Source organism: Macrobrachium nipponense, chromosome 8 (assembly GCF_015104395.2).
Source record: "Macrobrachium nipponense isolate FS-2020 chromosome 8, ASM1510439v2, whole genome shotgun sequence".
Lineage (NCBI taxonomy): Eukaryota > Metazoa > Arthropoda > Malacostraca > Decapoda > Palaemonidae > Macrobrachium > Macrobrachium nipponense.
In genome coordinates, this window is record NC_087203.1 from 1888957 (window position 1) to 1914325 (window position 25369).

At 46.2% G+C, this 25369-nt stretch overlaps 1 protein-coding gene across 1 annotated transcript in view; it reads right to left on the reverse strand.

Moving 5' to 3' along the window:
- LOC135222582 (uncharacterized) overlaps positions 1-25369 on the reverse strand; it is a 384420-nt gene that overhangs the window by 106355 nt on the left and 252696 nt on the right. The window contains exon 6 of the mRNA XM_064260656.1: positions 16696-16897. Coding sequence (XP_064116726.1) covers positions 16696-16897 — 202 coding nt within the window. The remainder of the gene's footprint in view (positions 1-16695; positions 16898-25369) is intronic.

Below are 25369 nucleotides of genomic sequence, written 5' to 3' on the forward strand. Positions count from 1 at the left end.
ACGCACCGGACTTAGTCCGGTACGTTCGATATCTATAGGTTTAAGAATTAGTATTTAATTAAACTAATTAGTTTATCTTAAGCTGCCTTAAACCTTCCCCCCCATTGCATGCTCACACCGGATCTCTCCGGAGTTATAGCCTATTCAGGCAATAAGGGAGGGGTTATGCCCAAAATTTTTTCGCACTCCGGCATGCAACGGAGTTCTTTTAACCTTTAGCCTGTAAGTGATTCTTTAGGATGCTCATGTATCTTTTCACTTACAGACCACCAACTGTGAGCATCCGGGATGCAACGCCATGCTCCAGGACCCCTGTGGGCATGAAGTCTGCCGGTCCCATGCTCCATGCGCGACTCCGCACGGGAACCTTCAAGTCTGGTTTCACGAGACCTGTACGATTTGCTATGATCTGGTGAGCCAGCTCTTAGACGGGGTAAGTATTTCCAACTCCGTTAGCCAATCCCTACAAGGTTATAGTTCTTAAGTTTAATCTAACCTCTTATCGTAAACTTAAGCTTGTTTTATATGGGATCTCGCATCCTCTATAGTTTAAGTTCACCTTATACTTAAGTTTTAATTTTAAGTTTAATCTTAAAACTAACAAATACCCTCTCTTCCAGGCTCCTGCTGTTAGAGACACCGCACTGGCAACCCTGCGGGCCTGGGTCGGCGGTTTTGGGAAGAACGCCGCCAAGGGTCAGCCCTACATACTCGAGAAGAGGTTGGCGGTCCTGATCTTCCCCGGCGGCAAGTCAACGGGCTACGTCGACCCAGCAGAGGCGGCCCCGACTATCGCTCTAATTCAGCAGCAGCTTGCCGCCTCGTTGACTGATCCAGGCCAGGACATCTCGTCGGAAGTCGCGACACTGGATTTAAACATTGAACCGATGGTAGGTGTTGACGACCTGTTGGTCGAGGTGAGTACGTTGGACGCTCAAGGGCTTCCCTTGGGCGCCACTGGATCTTCTACCCCTGCAAATTCTCCTCCTTCCTTCCAAGGCTTTACAGGTACTGAGCTTTACACTTCTCCTGATGCTTCTGTTAGACCTAAGGTCAAGGGTCAAACAGCGGTAAAAACCTTGAGTAAGACGTCGTCGTCGTCAAAAAAGACGTCGTCGGCGTCTACATCTCGCAAGTCTCCGGCTACAAACCCCGGAGCAGAGAGGTCGAGAGCTTCTGGGTCCGGCTCCAAATCCTCAAGGAGTAGATCCTCCAAGGAGAGATCACACACTCCAGCGGAGTCAACCGTTTCCCCACTTCCTCTGGTTCCTGTTCAGAGTTACCCCTCCACCTCCGCAGCAGCTCCGGCTTTGGATCCCAATGCTGGCCTGTTGCAACACATGGGGGATCTGGTGGGGTCTCTCAAGAACAGTATGGAACAGATGTTCTCTCGGTTGTCTGATAGGATCAACTCCCAGGACAATATTATCGCCGGACTAAGCCAAGCTCCGCTAGCTACTCCCCCACCTTTCGGCGCAGGGGTAGCTCAGTTACCACCATATGACTCTCTGCCTCCGTTCAGTATGAACAATCCTTGGAGAGTGGCGTCATACGCCCCCTTCCAAGACGGGCTTATTTCTATCCCGGAGTGCGGAACTCGAAGGATTGAGGACTTCGAGTTCTTCCCGGAAGATCTCCAGCCGCCGTTCATCGGCTACGCCAGGCTTACCGCCGCTGCCATGACGCGAGATGATAAGGTCCCGAAAGAGACAGTCCTCTATTCACGTGACCAGGCTCAAAGAGAATGGCTCAGGTGCTTAGAGGACATGGACTGTTCAAACACGAAAATACAACCGTTTAAGAGTCCATTTACAATCTTCACAATGGAAGAGGGTACTCCGCTTCCTTTCCTTACAAAGATTGCTACGGTTACTATTCCAGCGGCCCAAAAGGGGGACTCGTTACCGCAGCTAAAGGAAGCGGACCCTACATCTCCTCTTCTTCCCTCGACCGGAGATTTGTGGGAAGACCTGCCCAACACTTTTTCTGCGGGCAAACTCAAACCAGACTGTGCTATGGAGCAGTTTGGTGAGAAGCTGCCTAGACTCCCAGATAGCCTCATTCAGGCGGAATTTGATGCCAAGTCTAGGCTGGCCAGGTCTATCAACACCATGGCCATGACTGAGGTGGCTACCATTTCTTATGGTTCTGAGCCACTGTTCAAGCTAATCACCAAGTCACTGACTCAAACGGTGCAGTCTGACATGTTCGAGTTCGCCACAGCTAGAACAAACTGTCGGAAGCATGTCCTCCAGGAAGCAACTATTCGGCATGAACCGAATAAGTTGCTTTCATCAAACATCTGGGGAGCAGACCTCTTCCCAGATGCAATGGTAAAGGAGGTCCAGGCAGAGGCTACGAGACTAAACCAAAGCCTTAAGGATCGCTGGGGTCTCACAGCAAAGAGACGCCAGGATCAAGCTGTCAGGGGTAAGGCTCAGAAGAAACCCAGACGTTTCCAGCCTTACCAGAAGAAACAGCAACGGTTTGCCCAGCCTGTTTCGGCTGTTCCGTTGGTGCAGGCAGCCCAACCCTCTACCTCCAAGGCCCAATCACAGCCTATTTATGTGATTTCCCCCCAGCCTCAACCTTCCACCTCTTACGCGGTCTCCCCAGCCTTCAACCAAGTGTTCGAAGGCCAGGCGTTTCAGAAATATGATCGCTCGGGAAAGGGAGGCAGAGGTAAGCGATCCTTTCGTCAGAGAGGATCGGGAGGATCCCTCAATAGAGGAAAACACTTCAGGGGAGGCCGTGGAGGCTACCAACATCAATGAGGACTTTCAGGTAGGAGGGAGGCTGTTTCTCTTCCGTCACCGGTGGGGATTCAGCAAATGGGCACAAAGCATTGTGTCGAAAGGCCTGGGTTGGAGTTGGCTGGCGAATCCGCCTCCATCCAGACCTTTCCGTCAACTTCCATCCAAGGAATTGACGGAGTATGCGGAGGACCTCCTTCAGAAAGGAGCAATAGCGAGAGTCAACAGATTAAAGTTTCAAGGGCGCTTGTTCAGCGTTCCAAAGAAAGGCTCACAAAAAAGAAGGGTAATCTTAGACTTGTCCCGCTTAAACTTGGCCATTCGCTGCGACAAGTTCAAGATGCTCACCATCTCGCAGGTGCTGGGACCTTACTTCCCCGTGGGGCCGTCACCACCTCTATCGATCTTACAGACGCGTACTATCATATCCCTATTGCAAGACACTTCCGCCCGTACCTGGGCTTCAAGATAGGAGATCAGGCATTCTCCTTCAAGGTAGTTCCCTTCGGTCTCAACGTAGCACCCAGGGTGTTCACGAAGTTGGCGGAAGTAGTAGTCCAACAACTAAGATCGCAAGGGATTATGGTAGTAGCGTATCTCGACGATTGGCTAATTTGGGCTCCAACAGTCGAGGAATGTCACAAAGCAACACTGAAAGCAATCCGGTTCCTGGAATATCTAGGCTTCAAGATAAACAGGACCAAATCAAGACTCACTCCGGAGTCAAACTTTCAGTGGCTGGGCATTCAATGGAATCTATCCTCCCATACTCTGTCGATTCCATCAGCCAAGAGGAAGGAAATAGCGAAGTCAGTAAAACAATTTCTAAGTCACAAACTTGCGTCAAGAAGAACCCAGGAAAGGATTCTGGGTTCACTCCAGTTTGCATCAGTGACAAACATCTTGATGAAAGCCAAACTGAAAGACCTAACCAGGATCTGGCGCTCACGAGCAAATGTCAGGTCCAGGGACAAATTATCCTCAGTCCCTCAGATTCTCTACGGAATCGTCTACGCCTTGGGCAAAAGTCAAGAACTATCAATATCAGTACCCCTTCAGTTTCCTCCTCCGGGGATTACCATCCACACAGACGCTTCGTTAAGCGGTTGGGGAGGATATTCTCAGTTCAAGAAGGTTCAAGGAACTTGGTCACCTCAGTTCCGTCAGTTCCACATAAACGTACTGGAAGCAATGGCCGTGCTCTTGACTCTAAAAAGGTTACGTCCGCCAAAGAACTCCCACATAAAGCTAGTCTTAGACAGCGCAGTGGTAGTCCATTGTATAAACAGGAGAGGCTCCAAATCACGACATCTAAATCATGTCATGGTAGCCATCTTCTCCCTGGCGGACAAGTTCAGTTGGCACCTCTCCTCCACCCATATAGCTGGAGTGAGAAACGTCATAGCAGATGCTCTATCCCGATCAGTTCCTCTGGAATCGGAATGGTCACTGGACAACAGTTCGTTCCAGTGGATTCTTCAGAGAGTTCCAGGTCTACAGGTGGATCTCTTCGCATCCCAAGCGAACCACAAACTCCCATGTTATGTGGCCCCCAACCTGGACCCTCTGGCCTATGCCACGGACGCCCTGGCCCTAGACTGGAACAACTGGGAGAAGATTTATGTCTTCCCTCCAGTGAATCTTCTCCTGAAGGTACTGAACAAACTCAGGACGTTCAAGGGTCAAGTGGCTCTAGTAGCCCCAGACTGGCCGAAGAGCAATTGGTACCCTCTAATTCTGGAACTGGGTCTTCGTCCTCTTCGAATTCCCAATCCCAGGCTCTCCCAGTCAGTACAAACGAAGACTGTGTTCGCTTCCTCAGGAATTCTCAAAACCCTAACTTTATGGATTTCATGAAGTTTGCAGCTAAAAGAGATGCGAATATTGATCCCCAAAATATTCTCTTCTTGGAATCTGATAAAAGAGATTCAACTTTGAGACAGTATGATGCTGCAGTCAAAAAGTTAGCAACCTTCCTGAGAGAATCAGATATTAGAATCATGACAATCAATTCAGCTATATCCTTTTTCAGATCTTTATTTGAAAAAGGCTTAGCAGCTAGCACTATTACGACAAACAAGTCAGCCTTGAAAAAGATTTTTCAATTTGGGTTCAACATAGACTTGACAGACTCTTACTTCTCGTCTATTCCCAAGGCTTGTGCTAGACTTAGACCTTCCGTAAGGCCTACGTCAGTATCATGGTTCTTAAATGATGTTCTAAAGCTGGCTTCAGAAACAGATAATAACACATGTTCATTTATAATGCTCCTAAGAAAAACTCTATTTTTATTAAGCTTGGCTTCAGGAGCTAGAATTTCAGAACTGTCGGCATTATCCAGGGATCCTGATCATATTGAATTTCTTCCCACAGGGGAAGTTCTACTTTCTCCGGAACGTAGTTTTATAGCAAAGAATGAAGATCCTTTGATGAGGTGGGAGCCATGGAAGGTTGTACCCCTTCCACAAGATAGTTCTCTTTGCCCAGTAACGACCTTACGAGCCTTTCTGTCCAGGACCTCCTCATCCTCATCGGGTCCTCTCTTTAAGAGAGAAAAAGGTGGTACTTTATCTATTAAAGGCATCAGGCAGCAGATCCTGTACTTTATTAAGCAAGCCAATCCTGACTCCTTCCCTAAAGCACATGATGTCAGGGCAGTAGCCACCTCAATTAATTATTTCCAACATATGAATTTCGATGATTTGAAAAAATATACTGGATGGAAATCGCCGACAGTATTTAAGCGTCATTACTTAAAGTCCTTGGAAGCTCTGAAATTTTCAGCAGTTGCGGCGGGTAACATAGTTTCCCCTGACTCTGCTTAGTCTTTAGTAGAAGATCCAGTCCTCCTTTCTACCTATCTCACCCAACAGTTCGTCTATACCTGCCATGTTCATCTAACGTTTACCTGAGTCTTAGCTGCTCTTATGATGGTTTAGTGGGTGCCCCTTATTTTTTTGCTAGGGTCACTCACAATTGATTGTATATAATGATCTTCCTTGATGTGATCCCTTATTTTTTATGCTAGGGACACATCCTGTACAATGGTTACGGGTTTTGTATCTTAAGTCATATACATTCCCTTTTTTATGTTATTATTCAAGTTTGTTCTATTCAATGACTGTTATAATTGCTGTGAGTTCTTTGTACATAATATCTATACACAGATACTGATTTCAACATATTTTCCATGTAAGCCCTGTAAATATGTTACATTTAAGTTAAATTTAAGAAATATTATTAGCATTAAGTTAAAATTAAGTAATATTTTCTAAATTTGTATCATTGTTGTGGGATGTATATCTATTAGCAATTATATTTCTTATTTATGTTTTCTTTTATTTGAGACCCTTTTTTGTCTATTTGATTTTATTTTACAATCTTGTGCTATTTCTCTGGTACGATTTCGCGCAGCGACACGAACTGAGCCCAGAAAAGGGATTTTGACGTAAGGAAAAATCTATTTCTGGGCGATTGGTTCGTGTCGCCAGCGAAATCCCGCCCTGCCCATCCCATCGCTCAAGATTGTCTGCTAACTTCAGGATGGCCACCAGAGGCGCAGCAGTCGGCAGCATGGGATGGAGTAGTAGTAGTTGCTGCCCACTCTGTGAGTCGGCTCCCCTCTTGTGGGGATTTTGTAGTGGGAGATTTCTATTGGCAAGCGGTTCGTGATAGTGGTCTCACTCGCCATAGTGTTCATACCGACACCCTCTTGGAGGGTGAGGCGAGTCAGTTGTACTGACCTTTTTCTTTATTTTATTTATTCTCTGGTATGTGTTAGTACATTTACCTTAGAAATAATGGATTAAAGGATATTTCGCTGGCGACACGAACCAATCGCCCAGAAATAGATTTTTCCTTACGTCAAAATCCCTTAATACCAATTTGTTTTCATTGGAAGATTGACTTTCTTAAGAAGTGTTGCAGTGAATGAAAATCCATACTTTACTATTGTTTTCCTTTGTTTCATTAGTATGTTGATTAGTTAATATCATTTCAATACGAACTTACGTGGATGTAAGCTATGAATAAATATACATAGTCCAATAATGTTTGATTATGTTTCATCAGAAAGTAGTAAAAATGAGTTACATACATGACATGCACAATCATGAACAGATGCATATAGGCCTATTCTTGTTTTACATTATTTTGTCATAATAAAGGGATTTTGACGTAAGGAAAAATCTATTTCTGGGCGATTGGCTCGTGTCGCCAGCGAAATATCCTTTAATCTATTATTTCTAGGGTAAATGTACTAACACATACCAGAGAATAAATAAATAAAGAAAAAGGTCAGTATAACTGACTCGCTCACCCTCCAAGAGGGTGTCGGTATGAACACTATGGCGAGTGAGACCACTACCACGAGCCAAATGCCAATAGAATTCTCCCACTACAAAATCCCCCTAAGAGGAGAGCCGACCCACAGAGTGGGCAGCAACTACTACTACTACTCCATCCCATGCTGCCGACTGCTGCACCTCTGGTGGCCATCCTGAAGTGAGCAGACAATCTTGGGCGATGGGATGGGTAGGGCGGGATTTCGCTGGCGACACGAGCCAATCGCCCAGAAATAGATTTTTCCTTACGTCAAAAATCCCTTTTCTGGGCTCAGCTCGTGTCGCTGCGCGAAATCGTACCAGAGAAATAGCACAAGATTGTAAACAAAATCAACAAAATAAAGGAGGTCTCAAATAAAAGGTAAATAAATAAAAGAATATAATTGCTAATAAGGATACATATACACAATGATACAAAATAGAATATTGCTTAAATTAAACTTAATTCTAATAATATTTCTTAACTTAAGGTAATTTACATATATACAGGGGTAATATGGCATATATGTACCAAAATGGTATCTGTGTAAGCTATGTATCAGAAATCCAGAGCAATTAACATAATAAGTTGAACAAAACAAACTCAACAATAATAATATATAAAGGAATGTATATAACTTAATATACAAAACCCGTAACCATTACAATTAAGATGTATCCCCTAGCATAAAAATAAGGGGATGACATCCAAGAGATCAATATCCATAATCAATTGTGAGTGCCCCTAGCAAAAAAATAAGGGACACCCACCACATCATCATAAAAGCAGCTAAGACACAAGGTGACCGTAGATGAACAAGGCAGGAATAGACGAACTGTTGGGTGAGGCAGGTAGAAAAGGAGGACTGGATCTTCTACTAAAGATTAGGTGGAGTCGGGGGTAACTATGTTACCCGCTGCTACTGCTGAAAATTTCAGAGCTTCCAAGGACTTTAAGTAATGACGTTTGAACACTGTCGGCGATTTCCATCCAGTATACTTTTTCAACTCATCGAAGTTCATATGTTGGAAATAGTTAATTGAGGTGGCTACTGCCCTGACATCATGTGCTTTTGGAAAAGAGTCAGGATTGGCTTGTTTAATGAAGTACAGGATTTGTTGCCTGATACCTTTAATAGATAAAGTACCACCTTTTTCTCTCTTAAAGAGAGGACCCGATGAGGATGAGGAGGTCCTAGACAGAAAGGCTCGTAAGGTTGAAACTGGGCAAAGAGATACATCTTGTGGAAGGGGTAGTACCTTCCATGGTTCCCACCTCATCAAAGGATCTTCATTCTTAGCTATAAAGCTACGTTCCGGAGAAAGTAGCACTTCCCCTGTGGGAAGGAACTGAATATGATCCGGATCTGTGGATAATGCCGACAGTTCTGAAATTCTAGCTCCTGAGGCCAAGCTTAATAAAAACTTAAGAGTTTTTCTTTTTCTTAATAGCATTATAAACGAGCATGTCATTATTGGTTTCTGAAGCCAGCTTTAGAACATCGTTTAAGAACCATGATACTGACGTAGGCCTTACAGAAGGTCTAAGTCTAGCACACGCCTTGGGAATAGACGAGAAGTAGGAATCTGTCAAGTCTATGTTGAAACCAAATTGAAAAATCTTTTTCAAGGCTGACTTGTTTGTCGTAATCGTGCTAGCTGCTAAGCCTTTTTCAAATAAGGATCTGAAAAAGGATATAGCTGAATTGATTGTCATGATCCTAATATCTGATTCTCTCAGGAAGGTTGCTAACTTTTTGACAGCAGCATCATACTGTCTCAAAGTTGAATCTCTTTTATCGGATTCCAAGAAGAGAATATTTTGAGGGTCAATATTCGCATCCCTTTTCGCTGCAAACTTCATGAAATCCATAAAGTTAGGGTTTTGAGAATCCCTGAGGAAGCGAACACAGTCTTCGTTTGCACTGACTGGGAGAGCCTGGGATTGGGGAACCGAAGAGGGCGAAGACCCAGTTCCAGAATTAGAGGGTACAATTGCTCTTCGGCCAGTCTGGGGCTACTAGAGCCCACTTGACCCTTGAATGTCCTGAGTTTGTTCAGTACCTTCATGAGAAGATTCACTGGCGGAAAGACATAAATCTTCTCCCAGTTGTTCCAGTCTAGAGCCAGAGCGTCCGTGGCATAGGCCAGAGGGTCCAGGTTGGGGGCCACATAACATGGGAGTTTGTGGTTCGCTTGAGATGCGAAGAGATCCACTTGTAGACCTGGAACTCTCTGAAGAATCCATTGGAACGAACTGTTGTCCAGTGACCATTCCGACTCTAGAGGTACTGATCGGGATAGAGCATCTGCTATGACGTTTCTCACTCCAGCTATATGAGTGGAGGAGAGATGCCAACTGAACTTGTCCGCCAGGGAGAAGATGGCTACCATGACATGATTTAGATGACGTGATTTGGAGCCTCCTCTGTTTATACAATGTACTACCACTGCGCTGTCCAGGACTAGCTTTATGTGGGAGTACTTTGGCGGACGTAACCTTTTAGAGTCAAGAACACTGCCATTGCTTCCAGTACGTTTATATGGAACTGACGGAACTGAGGTGACCACGTTCTTGAACTTCGTGAACGGGAATATCCTCCCCAACCTCTTAATGAAGACGTCCGTGTGGATGGTGATCCCCGGTGGAGGAAACTGAAGGGGCACTGACACCGACAAGTTCTTGACTTTCGCCCACGGCCGGAGTCGATTCTTTAGAATCAGAGGGACTGAGGATAATTTGTCCCTGGACCTGACATTTGCTCGTGAGCGCCAGATTCTGGTTAGGTCTTTCAGTTTGGCTTTCATCAGGATGTTCGTCACTGATGCAAACTGGAGTGAGCCCAGGATCCTTTCCTGAGTTCTTCTTGACGCCAGTTTGTGACTTAGAAATTGCTTGACTGACTTCGCTATTTCTTTCCTCTTGGTTGATGGAATCGACAGAGTATGGGAGGATAGATTCCATTGAATGCCTAGCCACTGAAAGTTTGACTCTGGAGTGAGTCTTGACATGGTCCTGTTTATCTTGAAGCCTAGATATTCCAGGAACTGAATCACTTTCAGTGTTGCTCTGTTGCATTCCTCGACTGTTGAAGCCCAGATCAACCAATCGTCGAGATACGCTACTACCATAACCCCTTGCGATCTTAGTTGTTGAACTACTACTTCCGCCAGCTTCGTAAACACCCTGGGTGCTAGGTCGTTGAGCCCGAAAGGAACTACCTTGAAGGAGAATGTCTGGTCTCCTATCTTGAAGCCCAGATACGGACGGAAGTGTCTTGCAATAGGGATATGATAGTAAGCGTCTGTAAGATCGATAGAGGTGGTGACGGCCCCACGGGGAAGTAAGGTCCGCACCTGCGAGATCGTGAGCATCTTGAACTTGTCGCAGCGAATGGCTAAGTTTAAGCGGGACAAGTCTAAGATTACCCTTCTTTTTTGTGAGCCTTTCTTGGCACGCTGAACAAGCGTCCTTGAAATTTTAACCTTTTGACTCTCGCTATAGCTCCTTTCTGAAGGAGATCCTCCGCATACTCCGTCAATTCCTTGGAAGGAAGTTGGCGGAAAGGTCTGGATGGGGGTGGGCTCGTTAACCAGCTCCAACCCAGGCCTTTTGACACAATGCTCTGAGCCCACTTGCTGAAGTTCCAGCGGTGGCGAAAGTGAAACAGCCTCCCTCCTACCTGAAATTCCTCATTGGTTCTGGTAGCCCCCTCGGCCTCCCCTGAAATGTTTTCCTCTGTTAAAGGGATCTCCCGATCCTCTCCCACGAAAGGATCGCTTACCTCTGCCTCCCTTACCCGAGCGGTCATACTTCTGTGAAGCTTGGCCCTCGAAGACCTGGTTGTAGGCTGGAGAGAGGGCGTAAGAGGTGGAGGGCTGAGGCTGAGGGGAGATAACATAAATCGGCTGCGACTGAGCCTTTGAGGTGGAAGGTTGGGCTGTTTGCACCAAGGGACAACAGCCGGAACTTGTTGAGAAAAGCGTGGCTGCTTCTTCTGGTAGGGCTGGAAACGTCTAGGTTTCCTTTGAGCCTTACCCTTACCGGCTTGATCCTGTCGTCTCTTGGCCGTAAGACCCCAACGGTCTTTAAGGCTTTGGTTCAATCTCGTAGCTTCTGACTGAACCTCCTTCACCATCGCTTCTGGGAAGAGGTCTACTCCCCAGATGCTTGACGTAAGCAACTTATTCGGCTCGTGCCGAATTGTTGCTTCTTGTAGGACATGTTTCCTACAATTCGTCCTAGCAGTGGCGAACTCAAACATATCCGACTGCACCGTTTGAGTCAAAGATTTGGTAAGAAGCTTAAAGAGTGGCTCCGACCCATAGGCAATGGTAGCCACCTCGGTCATAGCCATGGAATTAATCGACCTGGCTAACCGCGATTTGGCCACGAATTCGCCTGAATAAGGCTATCGGAAGCCTAGGTAGCTTCTCACCAAACTGCTCCATAGCACAGTCTGGTTTGAGTTTGCCAGCTGAGAAGGTGTTGGGTAAAGATCTTCCACAATTCACCGGCTGAAGGAAGTAAAGGAGACGTAGGATCTGCCTCCTTCAGCTGAGGCATGGAATCCCCCTTCTGGGCTGCTGGAATAGTAGTTGTCGCGATCTTTGTCAAGAAAGGGAGCGGGGTACTCTCTTCCATCGTAAAGATCGTAAACGGACTCTTAAAAGGTTGGATTTTCGTGTTGGAACAATCCATGTCCTCTAGACACCTGAGCCATTCTCTCTGAGCCTGGTCACGTGAATAGAGGACTGTCTCTTTTGGTACTTTATCATCCCGAGTCATGGCTGAGGCGGTGAGCCTGGCGTAGCCGATGAACGGAGGTTGAAGGTCTTCCGGGTAGAACTCGAAGTCTTCAATCCTCCGAGTTCCACATTCCGGGATAGAGATAAGCCCGTCTTGGAAGGGGGCGTATGACGCTACTCTCCAAGGGTTGTTCATTGAGAACGGAGGTAGAGAGTCATACGGGGGTAGCTGGGCTCCGCCTGTGCTGAAAGGTGGAGGAGAGGCTAGTGGAGCTTGGCTCAGTCCGGCTATAATGTTGTCCTGAGAGGTAATCCTATCAGACAACCGAGAGATCATTTGTTCCATGCTATTTTTCAGAGACCCAACCAGATCGCCCACTTGTTGCAACAGACCAGCGTTGGAGTCCAAAGCCGGAGCTGCTGCGGAGGTGGAAGGGTGGCTCTGAACCGGAACCAAGGGTAACGGAACTGACGACTCCGCTGGAGTACGAGATCTCTCCCTGGAGGATCTACTCCTCGAGGACTTAGAGCCGGACCCAGAAGCTTTAGATCTCTCTGCTCCGGGATTTCTAGCCGGAGACTTACGAGAAGAAGATGACGCCGATGCCGTCTTCTTAGACGACGACGACGTCTTCGTCAAGGTTTTCACTGCTTGACCCTTGACCTTGGGTCTAACGGAAGTGGTCAGGAGAAGTATATAGTTCATTACCTGTAAAGCCTTGGAAGGATGGAGAGGTTGCAGGAGTAGAAGAACCAGTTGCACCCAAGGGCATCCCTTTTTTGTCCAACGTACCTACCTCGACCAACAGGTCGTCTACACCTACCATAGGTTCCACATTAATATCAAGCGTCGCGACTCCGAGGAGATGTCCTTGGCCTTGGTCCGTTCAACGAGGCAGCCAGCTGTTGCTGGATGAAAGCGATAGTCGGGGGCCGCCTCTGCTGGGTCGACGTAGCCTGTAGCCTTGCCTCCGGGGAAGATTATTAGCACCGCCAACTTCTTTTCAAGAATGTAGGGCATACCCTTGGCGGCGTTCTTCCCAAAACCGCCGACCCAGGCCCGCAGGGTTGCCAGTGCGTATCCCTCACAGCTGGAGCCTGGAAGAGGGGGTATTGATTAGATTTTAAGATTAAACTTAAAACTAAAACCTAAAACCAATTTAAAAGCTTAACTTAAAATTATAGGGGCTACAAGACCCCATGAATTTTATCTTAAGTTAGTGATTAATGTAAAAACTTAAGCACTATAACAAATGAGAACCAGTTACCGGAGTTGGAATACTTACCCCGTCTAAGAGCTGGCTCACCAGATCATAACAGATGGTACACGTCTCGTGGTACCAGACCTGGATGTCCCGTGCGGAGTCGCGCATGGAGCATGGGACCGGCAAACTTCGTGTCCACATGGGTCTTGAAGTGTGGCGGCGCATCCCGGATCTCACAGTGGTGGTCTGTAAGTGAAAAGACACATGAGTATCTTAAAGGCTATCACTTACAGGCTAAGGACAGAAGAACTCCGTTGCATGCCGGAGCTCGGAAAAATTTTGGGCATAACCCCTCCCTTATCGCCTGAATAGGCTATAACCCCGGAGAGATCCGGTGAGACAGGTAAGGGAGGGGGGATGGTTTAAGGTACTTAAGATAAACTTACTAGTTTAACATAATAGATCTTAAACCTATAAAACTCGAACGTACCGGACTAAGTCCAGTGCGTGGCGGAGTGTCGTAACTCAGCGAGGCGGAGTGGTTAGAAGGGACCAACCGTATGCCCCGGTCCACCCTGCTGGGTGGACTAGCCCCTTTCCGCTGGATGCCAGGTCTCCGGTAGTAAAGGAGCCCCTAGTAAGGTGGGAAAAGAGCGATGAGGACATACAGACTCGGGCTAAGCAACGGAGCGACGGAGTAGCAATTGCAATGGAGGGGGGAAAGGCCAGTCCCCCCTCACCTTACCATCCGGCGGACCGAGAAGCCGGAGAGGTCGAGTCCAGTCTGGGTCTGTCCCGTCCCCCTACTCCCACCGCCTGGGGGAGAGAGGGAGGCAGGCTCGGGTATGCGGAGCGAGCATGGCAGACCGACCCACCCCCCCGACTCTATTATGAAGAGGCGGGAGGAGGGGGGGAGGGTGACTGGACAGGCGTCTGGCTGCCTCGTGATCACGTAGTGACCACGGGGCGGTAAGAACAAATAATAGACAACTAAGCCTAGAAACATAACCAGCTGATCAGAGATGCTATCGGGAAGCAACCGAACTGAAAGAGCGGTAGCATATAGGCCCTATGGGCCACAGTCCTAGCTAAGCAGCCAGACGCCTAACTAACCTACACAAAATCATATAAATAATTCAAATGAATAATCATGAAACAAAGAAAACAAAACAAAAAAGTAGGAGAAAAAAATCCAGGAGTGTACGACTAACCCGAAGGCAAGTCTACCACTCAAAGCTAGCCGAGGCCGATACTAAGAGCGTGGCTAGGGTCTGGATGGAAGGGGCCTACATAAGGTAAAAGACATGCATGCATGACAAAACCGTGTAGACTGTACCCTAAACAAAGCGGATAATTAAAATAGAGCGTACTTAAGTAAGGGGATGTTCTGGGTATGGGCGACCAAGAACGAACCCACCACGAGCAGAACCATGCTGCCATGCTTCCGACCTAGAGTTTCGTATTTATACCTAAAAAACGGGCAAATACGGGCTCAGGGCCGGAAAAACAACCTTAGCAATAAACATGAGTACTTAACTTAGCTGCTGCGATGGCTGCACGCTCCATGGTAAATAAATCCAAAGAAAAGGGCACAAAAAACACCGAGAAAAAAAGGGCACGTGTGTATCGTGTGCGCTAACTGAAAAGGATGTCCACCAGAGGCGCAGCAGTCGGCAGCATGGGATGGAGTAGTAGTAGTAGTTGCTGCCCACTCTGTGGGTCGGCTCTCCTCTTAGGGGGATTTTGTAGTGGGAGAAAATTCTATTGGCATTTGGCTCGTGGTAGTGGTCTCACTCGCCATAGTGTTCATACCGACACCCTCTTGGAGGGTGAGCGAGTCAGTTATACTGACCTTTTCTTTATTTATTTATTCTCTGGTATGTGTTTAGTACATTACCCTAGAAATAATAGATTAAAGGATATTTCGCGCAGCGACACGAGCTGAGCCCAGAAAATATTTATTCTCATTGAACAACTGACTTGCATATATGGTTTACAACCACGAATATACATACACAAGCTTAATCTGTTACGACAGCTTTCGGATTCTACTTGCCAAAGCTAAGTCTCATTCATATAGATTTCAATTAAATCTACGCGACATTTTAGAATAATTCTGCCATTTTCAGTTTTCATTATACACAATTATTTTTCCCATGGAAAAAGGTCAAAATTATAAATATATATTATTCCGACATCCGTTTCAATGATTAAAATAAGCAAATCCAATACTATATCATCAATTTAGATATAAACACTTTTCAATTTAATAAAACTGAACTCAATGTTTTTGGTCGGTAAATGCTATTTGTCCACGGACGGACAGCAAACTGAGACAAAATAAATTGCCTCCATCACATTAATGTTGCAGTGCACCGCATGCATGTGCAGTCGTTTGACCGGAAGCTCTTCGATTGAGATGAGCTATTTACTCAGGCTGCCTGCGCAAGCAAGGAAACTGTCCAGGTTGTCCACTTAACGTTCTGTTATAACTGCACAGACATAACTGAACATTAGTGGCGGGCTTTAGAGCATCAGACTTGGAAAGGGCTGGAGCTGGCCAGTGAGTGAAGAGAAAGAGTGGTATGGGGAGTACAAGAATTCATACATCCTACTACAATGGAATTATAATATAATCCTAAACAGTATGAGAATAACATTATGAAATAGCTAAAATCCAAATGGGAACTGGAAAAGCAGCATAAAGCAGGCAAGGAGCAACAAGGACAGAAAGGTTAGCAGGTAAAAGGAGAATTGGGGAGGGGGAGGGGGTTAACATAGCAGGAGCAGTAGATTGATTATTATTACTTTGCTTTTACAGCAACCAACAATTTAACAAGTACTATTCAAACATATGGTTAATAATGTTTTCTATGGCTAATAGACGAAAAATTACCGGAACTAATAAAAGTCATGTCTGATGACGATTCTTAATGGAAAGATCCTTGGCTGTAAGTTCAAACAAGCTGAGAGCACAATGAGAATTACAGAAAAATTATCAGGGCGAAGAGCACAAAGGGTGATTATGCACTGCTTTCCTCTCATGACCCCTCATGCAATCTCCTGCCAATACTCGCAAGCCTATGGCACAGATGAATAAAATGATTCCCTCTAAATTTAGAGCATACCTTGTGAGGATATTTCAGTTGGTGATAATAAATTTGCTTTGACAGCCAATGAGTCTTGGACATCTCTTCAACTTAGGCACACCAACAAAAACACTCAAAAGTAGCTCTAGGCTTTGATGTTTCAAAAAATGATGTAAGAATAAGCATATCAACTTCACTTTTTGAGACTAAAAAACAGATGTTTTTGTGTAAGAACTAGGGTTTAGAGCAATAATCTAGTGCATAAGCTGTGCAGCAATCATTAGGCAAAACAAACAAAAAGAGAAAGAGGGAGGGTAAACAACCTAAGAAAATACAGACAAAAACCAAAATTGAGTGAGAAAATTATATATACACTAAGTACCAAAGCCTTATTCCATAGTGACTTGGGAGGTATGGGGTATGTGAGGATCTTAACCCTTTGGTTAGCAGGAGACACTTTTTCCTAATCCTTTACTCTGTCACCCACTTTAAACCAAAATGTATGGAAATATAAAGCAATGCTGGTTTGTATTTTTACATATGCACTCATTTGTGATTTTTCAAAAGTAACACTTACCAACTCCACACAGGGAACTGATGATATAAGGCACAGCAGTGAGGCTCATACTCTCTTTGTTGGCTCCCAATGTGCGTGACAGGTAAGTGGGAAGCCACTGCATTATGATATAGTTGCTCCAATTCATGGCAAAATGAGCTATGTATATGGACCACAACGACCAATGTGATATCCATTCTACCCATGATATGCACATGACTTCCTACAAAAATGAAAAAAAATTATAACAGCTTAATTACATTTCATCGATTCCTTACATAACACATAATTCTATTAATGGTTTATGATCAAGGTCAGAAAGACAATTGCTGTTAAATATCACAATATTGAGTTTATTTCTTACAGTCCAACCTCTTAAATATGGGAACCTTTGGACCAGGCCACAGCTGGACCACAGAAAATCCTGTAATATAGAATACACCTCTAAACAAGTAAAAACCTGAGATTTCTGTACAGCCGCTACGGCATATAATCAAGGCCACTGAAAGTAGATGTATCTATCGGTGGTCACGGTATAGGAAGTCCCTGCTTACCAGCAATCTGGTTCTGTGGCGCTTGTCTGGCACCAAATATCACCAAAATACGCCGATTTTCGCTCATCATCAAGATCTGAGAACCTTTCTGAAGTCCTGCGGTAGGGCTGTGACTGGTGTCCCAATCACGAGACCTTCTGTTCGACTTGTGATTCCTGGAATACCCCCAGGAGGTTAAGGGGACAGGAGATAGGGAGTGAATACACTTACCTGTTGGAACCGTATCACCCACTCACTACTGCTGTTGGCAGCACAGTGTGTAGGTGACATGGTCTTAATTATATCTTTCATATACAAGCAGCCCCCGGTTATCAGCGGGATCAGTTATTGGCGTTTCGTATTATGGTGCTTGTACAATACAGCGGGTCCTCGCTTAGTCGCAAATCAGCAACTGCAGATTTAGTAAATCACTGGTTTTTCTGTGGAGCTCATCTCTACATAATCACTAAACTGTTTACTTTCTCTCTCACAAAATAAATATCTTTTAATGAAAACAAAGCAAAATTTCAATAAAACATTGTTTAGCTTGCAGAATAAACAATAATGTTGATCTATTATTATTGCATATACGTACACAAAAAAAACAGATTATCCCCAACATCTGTAATTCTTACTGTACGTTTTGCCACATTTTTATTCTTCCTCTGATTTAATGAGCCGTACTTCATTACAAGTTTAGTAGTTGACTCAATGATTATCAGTATACAAGAGAATATCTTATAACTACAGTGGTACCTCAAGATACGAAATTAATCCGTTCCGAGGCGGCCTTCGTATCATGAGCTTTTCGTATCTTGGACCTCATTTTACATGTAAAATGGCTAATCCATTTCAGCCCTCCAAAATCACCCCAGTAAATTTTCATAATAAAGCTAAATTGACCTATAAACAATGAAATACTACAACAATTTGGACCATTCAATACCTAACTTAATACGTACTGCTAATTACCTGTAAATAAAGTGTATTAGTGTACATGGTATACAAGAAATACTGTACGTATGTAGTAAAATGTGGAAGCTTACCTTTCGAGTGAGGCTATCTCTGAAAGTGGCGACAGAGGAGGAGGACAAACGGCAGATACGTATGTACACTTAACTTTACTAAACACATAAAAAAATGTAAGGAAAACATACATAAACTAAACTTTACGAAACACATTAACAAAACTGTAACACTTAACTTTACAAAAAACTAAAAAAAAAAAAAAAAAATTTTGTCTTTTCTGGGCTCAGCTCGTGTCGGCCTATGAAAGGATCCTTAATATCATTCTTTCTAGCAAAATTAATCTAAAATTACCAGAGAAAAACAAAATTTAGAAAATGTCAGTAAAACTGACTCGCTCACTCTTTAAAAGAAGTGTCGGTATGAGAATAGGGGCGAGTGAGAACACTACCACGAGACATTCACCAATTAGACCTTCCAATCAGAATCCTCACAAGAGAGAGCTGATACCAACGGGCGATGCGGCCGTACTACTACTACTAGGGGACGCCACGGACAGCAGCGCCCCTAGCGGTCATCCTTAATTATTAGCGCCAAGCGTCGTACGCATTTTCTTGCTTGTGTACTATTTTCTGATTTACCTCATCATCCGTTATGGAACGTGCTGCCATCGCAACGGCTAAGTTAAGTGCCTCATAAGTAGTGTTTTACAAGTAGTCTTCCAGGAACCAGTATTTTCCTTCTAATAGGTCATACGGTACGGTTTCCCGGTCGCTCGTGGCGGCGCCATGCTGCCTCGTTAAGAATTCCCGCCTCTTCCATACTGGGACTTCTTTATACTTTGGGCTTACTATATCACGTTCATTCGGTTTTTTTTTTTTTTTTTTTTTACATCGCCTTTTTAGCTAGGTTAGCCCATTTACCAATTCTCTTAGTTTGGTATTTAGGGCTATTCTTTGTGTTCTAGCCCAGCATCCCGGCTCTTGCTCTTCATCTGGCTATCGCTGGCTCCGAGTTGGCTTCTGTTCCGTCGGAACAGTTTGCCCCCCTCCTGGGCTTCTTTTTCTTCTACTAAAGTGTCTTTTCCATCTTTACGATGTAATTTTAGTTCTATTTAGGGTGTTTAGGCTAGCCTAGGTGCATGTCCCATGTATTGGTACAGTCTGGTTCACGTGCCCTTTCACGGTTGTGTTGCTATCGCGGCTTAGGCCACTTGCGGTCACGTGTTCCATCGCACCTTACCCTTCCCCTCCCTCCTACCAGGTATAGGGAGGGGTCTGGGGGACCCCTGGTTGCCATGACAACCTCAGTTGCCTTCCTCCCTCCCTCTCTGAGGCGGAGGCCAGGGGTTCTCCCCAGCTGGGGTATAGGGCGACCACTCATCGGGTACCGGGTCTCCGAGCGGGTAGTTGTGGGACGGGGGGGGAGGAGTAGGCCACCCCCCCCCTCTCTCTCTCCCGCCGTGTTACGCCGAGAACCCTCCCCCCTCCCCAGTTGCTCAGCCACCTTTCCCCCTCTGTAACGAACGGAGCCTTCGCCGCAGCCGGGGCACCTTTGGTTATAGATTACTGGCTCCGCCAGCGGGCGGGGTGGTCACTACTAGTGGTCTATTGCTTGCCTACTATATCCTTACCTTTCTCCCCCGCTACCGGAAGGGAGCTTGCTTCTTACCCGGCACTCTTTCTAGTAGACGGGAGGGGAAAGGTTTGATAATTATTGTTATTTTTAAGGATATACCCTAGTTTTACGATGATTTCTATAATTATATTTATTTTATATATATACCATCTCCGCCGTTGTCCGTCGTGGTTTCATTTCACCACCACACCTGGTTGGATTCTATCTCTTGTCTCCGGCGTAGCCTTGGACAAACCAACCATATTGTTATTTTAAGGTATACCCTAGTTTTACGATGATTTCTATAATTATATTTATTTTATATATATACCATCTCCGCCGTTGTCCGGTCGTGGTTTCATTTCACACCACCACGGACCTGGTTGGATTCTATCTCTTGTCTCCGGCGTAGCCTTGGACAAACCAACCATATTACTACCACACGTATTATGGCGGGGTCTGGTTTAATCTAACTTTCTCGCTCCGGCACCAGCGGAGCAACTGTTAGGCTGTAAGTGTTCTCCTGATACTTATGTATCTTTCCACTTACATGCTACCAAACTGTCAGGTCCTTGGGTGCAACGCGACGTTGTACGACCCCTGCGCCCACGATGAGTGCAGGTCTCACGCTCCGTGTGCCACGCCTTTACAACGACATGATCGTCAGGCACCCGGAAGCCTGCGCCATCTGTTACGACCTGGCCAGTCAGCTGGTGGAGGGGGTAAGTCGATTATAGACTTTTTATCGTTTTACTAACAACACTTAGTCATAAGCTTGTTAACCCCGCTCCGCCATTAGAAGCTCATTTCGCCTTCTCTTTCAGGCTGCCGGTGTGAGGGAAGTCGCCCTAGCAACCTGAAAGCGTGGGTGGGAGGCTTCGGGAAGAACGCCCGCCAAAGGCCAGCCTTACATATTGGATAAGAAGCTGGCCGTTCAGATCTTCCCCGGTGGCAAGTCAACCAGGGTATGTTGACCCCATATCCGCAGCCCCTCTCATAGCCTCCATCCAGCAGGAGATGCAGCAGTCTTTCGGGGTCGTGGCCACGCAAGAGACGGTCCCGGACGTCGCAACCTTGGACCTTAATATTGAGCCTATGGCGGTAGGTGCTGAGGATTTGTTGGTTGAGGTAGGTGTGTGGGGTGCCCAAGGTCTTTCCCCCTTGGGCGGGGCTCCTGGATCTTCTCCTGTCCCTTCTTCTACTGCTTCTTTCCAAGGCTTTTTGGGATCTGAGATCCCTACCCGCTCTCCCGCTCTCTCTGTACCCCCAAAGGTGAAGGGACAGAGAGAACCGAAGACCCTTGTTAAGACGACTTCTAAAAAAAGTCGTCGTCGTCTTCTTCAGCTAAGAAGTCTTCGACTTCCTATGCTGACGCGGTGAAGGCTAAGCCGAGCTCTTCATATTCAAAGAGCTCTAGAAGCAAGTCTTCTAAGGAGAAGGCTCGTGCTCCCGCCCCAGAGCCAATGCCTTCTCCGGCCTCCACCGCATCCACTCCGGCAACGCCGGTTGGAGTAGCGGGACCTAGCACCTTTGATCCCACTGCTTTCTCAGCAGTGGGATGATCAACAGGTAGGTGAGATGGTTGGCTCACAAGTCTCCGCCCATAGGAACAAAGTTCGAGCAGATGTTCGCACAACTGTCGAGCACTCTGTCTCAGTCGGGCCAGTCCATCCAAGATCTCTCTAACAGGAAGTTAGAGAGAATGAGGACCGAGTAGCTGGGCTTGCTCAGGCTCCTCTTCCAGTCTCCCCAGTAGCAAGTGCTGGTATTCTCCAGCTTCCACCTTATGAGTCACTACCAGCTTTCTCCATGGAGAACCCATGGAGAGTGGCCGCTTACGCTCCGTTCAAAGATGGTATGATCTCTGTCCCGGAGTGTGGAACTCGAAGGATTGAGGACTTCGAGTTTTATCCTCCGGGATTGACGCAGCCTTTCATTGGTTATGCTAGGCTGACCGTAGCGGCGCTCACTAGGGAGGACAAGATCTCAAGGGAGGAAACGTTCTCTATAGTAGAGATCACGCTCAACGCGAATGGGTTCACTGCCTTGAGGACTGGGAGTGTACCAACACCAAGCTCCAGGCTTTCAAGAGTCCTTTTACTATTTTTGCGATGGAGGAGGAGGCTTCTCTTCCGTCGCTACAAAAATAGTAGAAACGACTATTCAGGCAGTCCTCAAGGATGAGCCCATGCCACAGTCTACTTCTCCGCTCTTCCCAGCTTTCGGAGACAATTGTGGGAGAACTTGCCCAGCCACTTTTCACGCTTGGTAAGCTCAAACCGGACTGTGCTATGGACCAGTTCGGCGAAAAAGCTCCCAAGGCTGCCTGATTCCTTGATTCAGGCAGAGTTCGACGCTCGAACTAGGTTTGGCAGGTCCCTCAATTCTCTGATTATCACAGAGATGGCTGCTCTCTCGTATGGCACGGAACCTTTGTTTAAGATTCTGGCCAAGTCCCAGCTTCAGACGGTTCAGACGGATGCTTTCGACTTCTTCCAAGCTAGGAGGAATTGCCGAAAGCACGTTCTGCAGGAGTGCACTATTAGGCACGAACCTATAGACTCCTGGCTTCCAGCATGTGGGGAGCGGATCTCTTCCCAGAGTCCGCTGTAAATGAGGTACACCCAGGCTGCTAGGCTCAACCAAGCCTTAGAGCTAGGTGGGGTATTCATCTAAGAGGAAGCAAGAATCCACCCCCACTGCTGGTAAGAAACCAAAGAAGTCTGGTAAAAGGTTCCAGCCTTACCAGAAACACCAGCAACAGCAGCAATTCGTTCAGGCCGTCCCGGTTACCCAACAGGGACAACCTTCTACATCCAAGCAGACCCAGCCCATCCTCCTGCTGTCTCCTCAGTCACAACCCTCGACCTCCTACGCACTCTCGCTGGCCTTCAACCCTATATATGAAGGTCAGGCTTACCCTCCCTTTAATAGGCAATCGAGAGGTAGGGCGAGAGGCCACTTTCGCCAGCGTGGCACAGGAAGGGCGGCAAGGAGTAAGCAGTTCAGAGGAGGGCGTGGTGGTCAACCCGCCCATCAACAATGAGGCTCCCCAGGTAGGAGGGAGGCTGTTCCTCTTCCGTCACAGGTGGGGGTTCAGCAATTGGGCACAGAGCATAGTGTCCAAGGGATTGGGTTGGAGTTGGATCAAAGATCCCCCTCCAATCAAATCATTCCGCCAAGTACCATCAAAGGAATTGACAGATTATGCGGAGGAACTCCTTCAGAAAGGAGCTATTGCGAGAGTCAAGCATCTAAAATTTCAAGGTCGCTTATTCAGCGTGCCAAAGAAAGGCTCAACAAAAAGAAGGGTAATCTTAGACTTGTCAAGGCTAAACTCTTTCATTCGTTGCGACAAGTTCAAAATGCTTACCCTCTCGCAAGTAAGGACCTTACTTCCTCGTGGAGCCGTCACATGCTCCATCGATCTTACAGACGCATACTATCATATCCCTATAGCCAGACACTTCCGCCCATTCCTAGGCTTCAGGCTAGGAAATCAGACATTCTCATTCAAAGTGATGCCCTTCGGTCTGAATGTAGCCCCCAGGGTATTCACGAAAATAGCAGAAGTAGTTGTGCAGCAATTGAGAACTCAGGGAATAATGATAGCAGCATACCTCGACGATTGGTTGATCTGGGCACCAACAGTCGAGGAATGCCTCAAAGCCACCAAAAAGGTAGTTCAATTTCTGGAACATCTGGGGTTCCAGATAAACAAAACGAAATCCAGACTTACTCCGGAGTCTCGTTTTCAGTGGCTAGGAATCCAATGGGATTTGTCTTCCCACAATCTGTCAATTCCAGTGGCCAAACGGAAAGAGATAGCAAAGTCTGTCAGACATTTTCTCAAATGCAAGCAAACATCAGGAGAAGCCAGGAGAGAATCCTAGGTTCCCTTCAGTTTGCTTCAGTGACAGATATCCTCCTGAAAGCAAGGCTAAAAGATATAAATCGAGTTTGGCGATCGAGAGCAAACGCCAAATCTCGGGACAAGTCAGTAATTCCACAGATCCTTCGCAATCAACTCCGTCCATGGACAAAAGTAAAGAACTTGGACAAGCGGGTACCCCTTCAATATCCCCTTCCAGTGTTAACCATTCACACGGATGCCTCCCTGTCCGGGTGGGGGGGATATTCTCAGTTCAAACAGGTTCAGGGGACTTGGTCAGTTCAATTCCGCCAGCTCCACATAAACGTTCTGGAAGCAATGGCAGTATTTCTTACCCTGAAGAGACTTCTTCCCCCGAAAAAGTCTCATCTAAGACTAGTTTTGGACAGTGCAGTGGTAGTTCATTGCATCAACAGAGGAGGGTCCAAATCCAAGCATGTGAACCATGTCATGATAGCCATCTTTGCCCTAGCAAACAAACACAAATGGCATCTGTCCGCCACTCACCTGGCGGGGGTAAGAAATGTGATAGCAGACGCCTTGTCCCGGTCAGTTCCTCTGGAATCAGAATGGTCCCTAGACGACGGGTCATTCCGGTGGATATGCCGGAGAGTCCCAGGTCTCCAAGTAGATCTCTTCGCCTCACAAGCGAACCACAAGCTCCCTTGCTATGTGGCCCCCAACCTGGACCCTCTGGCTTATGCCACGGACGCCCTGTCGTTAGATTGGGATCAGTGGAGAAAAATTTATGTTTTTCCTCCAGTGAATCTTCTCTTGAAAGTCTTGAGCAAGCTGAGGACTTTCAAGGGAATAGTAGCCCTGATTGCTCCAGACTGGCCCAAGAGCAACTGGTATCCTCTGCTTCTGGAATTGGGTCTCCGACCTCAACGGATTCCCAATCCCGAGCTGTCACAATCAGTACAAATGAGGACTGTGTTCGCTTCCTCAGGAATTCTTCAGACCCTAACTTTATGGACTTCATGAAGTTTGCGGCTAATAAAGATGCTAACATTGATCCACAGAACATCCTCTTCCTAGAATCAGATAAGAGAGAGTCAACTATTAGACAATATGACTCAGCTGTTAAAAAATTAGCATCCTTCCTGAAAGAATCAAACACTACAACCATGACAGTTAATTTAGCTATATCCTTTTTCAGATCCCTTGTTTGAAAAAGGTTTAGCAGCTAGCACTATTACTACTCATAAATCGGCTTTGAAGAAGATCTTTCAGCTAGGTTTCCAGATAGATCTGACTGAATCTTATTTTAATATTTCTATTCCCCAAACGCCTGTGCTAGACTTAGACCTTCTCAAAAGGCCTACTGCAGTCTCATGGTTCTTAAATGATGTCCTCAAACTAGCAATGCAGGATACTGACAACTCGTCTTGTACATTCACAATGCTTCTTAGAAAGACATTATTCTTACTAAGCCTATACTTCAGGAGCTAGAATTTCAGAACTGTCGGCTCTATCCAGAGATGCGGGTCATGTGGAATTCCTCCCCTCAGGAGAAGTTCTGCTTGCTCCCGATCGTAGTTTTTTTGGCTAAAAATGAGGATCCTCTTGCAAGGTGGTGGGCCCCTTGGAAAGTCATCCCACTTCCGCAAGACCCTTCTCTCTGCCCAGTATCAACTTTAAGAGCCTTTCTATCTCGTACATCCTCAAGATCCTCAGGTTCTCTCTT